At 38.4% G+C, this 6,000-nt stretch overlaps 1 protein-coding gene across 1 annotated transcript; it reads right to left on the bottom strand.

The window, feature by feature from the left end:
• Positions 1 to 2,618: 2,618 nt before the first annotated feature.
• LOC133806387 (uncharacterized mitochondrial protein AtMg00810-like) lies at positions 2,619 to 3,116 on the bottom strand. The gene is made up of 2 exons (XM_062244496.1): positions 2,889 to 3,116; positions 2,619 to 2,807 (listed from the first exon to the last, which is right to left on the bottom strand). Exons 1-2 carry the CDS (start codon positions 3,114 to 3,116, stop codon positions 2,619 to 2,621), a joined length of 417 nt encoding a protein of 138 aa, XP_062100480.1.
• Between the last annotated feature and the right edge of the window lie 2,884 nt (positions 3,117 to 6,000).

Raw genomic sequence — 6,000 nt, 5'->3', positions numbered from 1 at the left:
CTGTAATTTTCTCTTCACAGTCAAATCACGTGGGAAGTGACTTCTCGTCTTCCGATGTCTTCTCCATTAAGTTTCCACTATATAAACTGAACTTAATGTTTTAGAAAATCATTTTCCCAAATTTGAATTTCTCATTCATTCTACCATTTCCATCTTCTTCAAATTTTCTTCGAAAATATGCTAACCCTAGAAATTTTTACTTCGATAATTTTCCAACTTCGTCATGCCTCCCAAGGGTTCTTCGAAATCATACAAATATGCTCCTCTTGAAATTTGGGAGACTAGGTATAAGAACAGTTTTAGGAAGATTTGCAGGGAGTACAAAATTTTGACTGACATAATGGTTAGAATGCTCAGTCCCGACGAACTCAAAAGATGGAGGACAGAAGACATGTTCGCACCTGGTGAGATAATGATTGGTGCCAAGCACTTAGAAAAGTTACGTTTTCCTCTCCATCCTCTCTTAATCCATATCTTAGTCATTTTCAATGTCCATATCATGCAATTAGTTCCGAATGCCATTCAATCGATAGTAGATACCACTATATTTAGCACTTTGAAAAAGACCAGAATCACTGCTCAAGACATCTACCGTGCATTTTCCAAATCTATGATGTCTATTACTGAAAGTAGACCATTTTCTATATTCTATATTTCTTTGAAAAAATTGAAATTCATGTTTAAGGATCAAGATATTACAAACAGAAATTGGGACGAGTTTCATTTTGTGATTGGTGGGAATTGGTATAATCTTTATGTTGGGAGTTTATGGCTTTACAATTTCTTAATCAACAATGCATAATAGAAATAATTCATTTTTACAAACCCTAGATGCTAATCAAGAACCTTATTCAAAGTATGAATGCAAATCTTGATAATCAAAGAATCATTTTCATGGTATGAATGCAAATCTTGATAATCAAAGAACCATGTTCATGGTATGAATGCAAATCTTGATAATCAAAGAACCATGTTCATGGTATGAATGTAAATCTTGATTATAAAGGACTAAGTGATTATAAGATGAACTTAGAAACATTTAATCATCAATACTAGCAATGTAGCGTCCCAGAACTCCTAATAAGGATTAGTATGTTGATTAGTGTGCCTGGAGGACATAATTAAAAATTATGTGATTTTAATTGGATATATTTATGATTATGTGAATTATATGAGTTATATTATGATATTATTGCTTATGCATATTTATGTGTATTAAATGTGCTTATAGGCCTATTTTTGTTTAGAAGGGATATTTTAGTAATTTTGACCCATGAAGGGTATATTTGTAATTTTATATGCTATGTGCTTGAGACCACATTATTATGTGGATATATTTGAGATATTCAGTACAAGTCGATCCTTTTGAGAAATTTAGCGGAAAAGTCACAACGGTGATCGATACCCGAATCGGGGTGATCCTAGGGGTATTTTTGTAATTTGGTAATGTTACCGGGATTTATTGGTAAATGGGATTGATTGGGAGAAGTGTTTGGGTTAGTGGAATTAATTAGGAATTGGTGGTGAAATTTTAGGTTTAGTGGGGATTTAAGCTAAATGATCAAAATGCCCTTCCGATTTAGTTGGAGGATTATTTGGGTTAGGGGCAAAATGGTCATTTGACCATTAGTACAGACAAAATTGGGACTGAGTGCTAAGCACTTTGATTCATACATTCAGTTCACTCTTTCTATCTTTCTTCTAGCACTCTCTTAAGGCATACCCAAGGTTCTAAAGGATTTCTTTTCTTGAAGCTTTGGCTGAGGAAATTGGAGGAATTTAGAGATCCGTGAAGGATTAGGAGTTGTGGGAGGCTTCAAAACAACCAGGGAATTCGAATTCCGTGAGGTACTATCTTTTTTTTTTTAAGTTTATTTTGGTGTTCTTGAGTTTTGAGGTTTTGGTTGAATTATGAGTTTGAGTGGTTTTGGAAGGTTTAGTTTGATGTTTGGAAGATTGGGGAAACATTTACAGCCTGTTTGAAGGTACGATTATAGCTGGTTTCCTAAGATTGGACTTGAATTTCAAATTTTTGAGGTAAGTTGCAAAGTTCAAACTCAAATGGTGAATTTTGATGTATAGAATTTGTAAGAAGAAAGTATATTTCTTATTTCTGTGTAGAATTTACATCCAAAAACTATGAATATATAGGTTTTTGTATCAATCCCACTTTAATACAGAATATATACAATATATGGAATTCCTATAGAATAGGAAACTAACTAATAAAGGGTAACCAAAATCAATGAGATTTGATTTTCTTAATTTCCTTGCTGTCAATACTCCCCCTTAAGCTGGACTGTAGATATTGATGAGTCCAAGCTTACTAGGAAATCAAATACTCGCTCAGATAACCCCTGTGTGAGAATGTTAGCCAGCTGTTGATCTGTATGAACATATCTAATGTTGACTATTCCTCCATCAATCTTTTCTTTAATAAAGTGACGATCCACTTCCACGTGTTTAGTTCTGTGACGACGTATAGAATTATGTGCAATACTGATGGTAAACTAATTATCACAATAAAGATGAATGGGGGCTTCATATTCAATCTTCAATTCCCTTAACAGGCGTTTGATTGTTTCACACACTCTGTGGTCCATGGCTCTATACTCTGCTTATGCGCTGCTTCTTGCAACCACTGTTTGCTTTTTACTTCGCCATGCTACCACATTACCCCATACAACTATACAATACCTAGATGTAGACTTTCTATCATCAATTGACCCAACCCAGTTTGCATCTGTGAATACTTCAACCTTCCTCTCGGTCGTCTTTCTGAAGAAAAGACATTTTCTTGGTGTTTTCTTTAGATACCTCAGAATTCTATAAACTACATTAAGATGTCCTTAATGTGGATCATGCATATATTGACTGACCATACTTACTGCAAAGGCAATATTAGGTCTTGTATGTGAGAGGTAGATAAGCTTCCCTACTAGTTGCTGGTACCTCCCTTTGTCAACTGGACTTCCTTCAAACATTTTCCTCTTGTCTCCAAGCTTGATTGGAGTTTTGCTAGGTTTACTTTCTAGCATTTCTGTCTCATTTAGGAGATCAAGAGTGTATTTTCTTTGGGATACATAAATCCCTTTTTTGCTTCTAGCAAATTCCATTCCCATAAAATACCTGAGTGCACTGAGATCCTTGACTTCAAACTCCTTTGCCAATGTAACGCCCTACTACCTTAGAGCCGCTACTTAGTGAGTTTGAGACAGAAATCGTGCTTTTGACTGACTCTAAGTGGTTTCTAAAACCAAAAGTGTGAATAAATCAAAGTTTAAGGCTGTACTCTTTTAAAATGTTTAGCTTCATTGAAAACGTTAAGTATAAAACATCTGGGATCCCAAAATAAGGTTTACAAAATATTTACAACTCAAAAATATATTTACACTTGATCAACTATCAAAAGAAAGGAAAATACAGCCATATACAAAAAAATGCCCTCAACCAAAGCAGTCGGGCAGGCCGAACATGTACGTGCCGCCCCCACGCTCTCCATACTCATGGCCGGTTGACAGACTCTTTGCTTTTACCTGCAACACGGAGCACCCGTGAGCCAAAGCCCAGCAAGAAAACCCAAATAGTACATAACATATGCAAATAATATAGCTGACATAATCCACTGATAAACAGGAAAACCATCAGACTAAGCAAGCACGGCCATGCCGCCCCAGAGGCCTTACCGAAGCCTGGGGTCTCGGTCCTCACCGTAAGGATAACTCATGTATCCCTTGGGTCCCACCTTGGATATAAGCATCCCATGTGCTGAGTGTTACTTCCGGCCCCAAGGCCGTACCCGGCCCTCGCCGCTCTTGGCCTTAGCCGTTCATTTCATTATAATAGCACGTATAATACATTTTGAAATAACCATTCAAACATATAATAGTTCATCTAAGATTATACATTTGCACATAATACAATCTAGGGCCATGCCCTGCAATCACACTGTGGGCCCATGCCCTATTCTCGGGTGTTACGGTTTTCTTACCTGTATCCCGAGCTTTCCGATGCACCAAGGTCACAAGCACGGTCCTCTAGCACGAGCCTTTCCGAAATCCTAGTCACAACACACATGAAACACTTTTAATACTAACCAAACCCAAAACCACCTCCCGGGACCAATCCCGTACTCTCGGGACCTCAAATTCCTTAAAACAATACATTGGAACCAACCCCCCGCGTCCCCGGGCAAAAGCCCAAAATTGCAAACTTTCATGCCCAGAAAACGACCTAGCGCCACGGCGCTACCTAAGAGGGCCGCGGCGCCCTGCCCAATAGGGCCGCGGCACCCAGCAAGTCAGAGAGCCTCTCTTGACTGGAACCCTCTCTTGACTGGAACATCCTTGCGCCGCGGCGCCCAAGAACAGGGCCGCGGCGCTCCATTGCGAACCCAGATTTTTTGGGTTTTTCCCATGCGTTTTTCCCGAGCTTCAACCTCCCCAAATCATCCTAAACAAATACCTAAACCCCAAAATCAAATCAAAACCTCATATGAACCATCTAACAACCTATAGATACTAGAATCAAGAGCAAAACACCATCACACCCAAAAAATCCACCCCTTGATTTCTAATTTCAGCAACTCAAACCAAAACTCAAAAAAACTAACTCAAGCTTTAGATTCACAAGTCAAAATAGAAATCAAACTTAAATATGCATAAGATCCTTACCTCAAGTGGAGAATCCACCCTAAAAGCTTCCTTGATCTCCTCCTAAACTCCCACTTCAGCCCCTTCTACACCTCTTCTCCTTTCTTCTTCTTGCCCTAGCCTTTCTTTCTTTTTCTTTTTCTTCTCTTCCAATTCTATCAAAACACCAAATGACCCAATGCCCAAACCGTGTACCCCATAAACCCAGCTGAAAATTGTCTAATTGCCTTGCCAAATGACCAATTTACCCCTTCCTAATAACCCTTCCTAACTAAACCTTCAAGGGCACTTAAGTCCTTTCACTTCTATTTCATTTCTACCACTTTCTATCTAAAACTTATTACTCACAGCAGTTACAAATGGTTACCTAGGTTACTCAATCGCCAAAACCATAACCACTAGTTCTCACTTCAACTTACGAAATTCCTAAGGTACCCCTAGGCTCCTCCCGAGCCGGGTATAAAATCCCGTTGTGACTTTTAGACTAATTGGCTCACTAGGACCGTCTCGATGCGTGCATCCTGATAAAAACACCACACTCACATGGCACAAATCACATAATACAATTATCACAGTTATGCCCTAAAATGGCCAGATTACAATTATGCTCTTTCTAAGACCATCAGGTCTCCATGCATACTAATTCACATAGTCATGCATCTCAAATAATCAAATAGTCATATAACATGCATTAAATCATAATCATGTATTAAAATCATTAAATTCACACACAAAATCCCATCATGCCCTCCAGGGACACTACTCAAGGCCCTTAAGCCTTAATAGCGAATTTGGGGTTGTTACAGCCAACATTTCTTTAATTAGAATCATCTCTTCTGTATGGTCACCAGTGACAATGATATCATCAACATACACAATAAGTATTGAAAATTTTCCTCAATCTGAGTGTTTGATGAAGAGAGTATGGTCAGTCTGACATTGTATGTATCTGAGTCCCATGATTACTTTCAGGAGCTGGTTAAGGAGATTGTTTTAGACCATAGAGTGATTTTTTTAGCTTGCAGTTGATGAAGATGGAAGAGAAGGTGGATGAGAAGATGGAGGAGAAGATGGAGGAGAAGATGGAAAATTTTTTGGTTCAGAAATGGGTTTTTGCTATGGAGGAAAGGATATGTCTAAGGGTAATTCTAAACCCCATGACCATTGGGCTTCTTGCTCATGATGGATGTGCTTCTCGTGAAGCGAGGTGGGAGTGATGTATGGAGAATTTTTGAAAAAGGTGACACACTAGAGATGTAGAATTTTTTGGTGAGGGGACAGTAACAACGATAGCCTTTCTGTGCAGGAGAATATCCTAAGAAAACTGTTTTTATGGCCTAGGGTAAAG

Source organism: Humulus lupulus, chromosome X, assembly GCF_963169125.1.
Source record: "Humulus lupulus chromosome X, drHumLupu1.1, whole genome shotgun sequence".
NCBI classification, from domain to species: domain Eukaryota; kingdom Viridiplantae; phylum Streptophyta; class Magnoliopsida; order Rosales; family Cannabaceae; genus Humulus; species Humulus lupulus.
The sequence above is the reverse complement of the archived record's forward strand: the minus strand, read 5'-3'. Positions and strand labels throughout refer to the sequence as shown.

Coding starts and splice junctions, on each gene's coding strand:
- LOC133806387 (XM_062244496.1), bottom strand. CDS start 3,116: ATGGAATTTGCTAGAAGCAAAAAAGGGATTTATGTATCCCAAAGAAAA. Junction 2,808..2,888: donor GACCTAATATTGCCTTTGCA/GTAAGTATGGTC, acceptor AGGTATCTAAAG/AAAACACCAAGAAAATGTCT.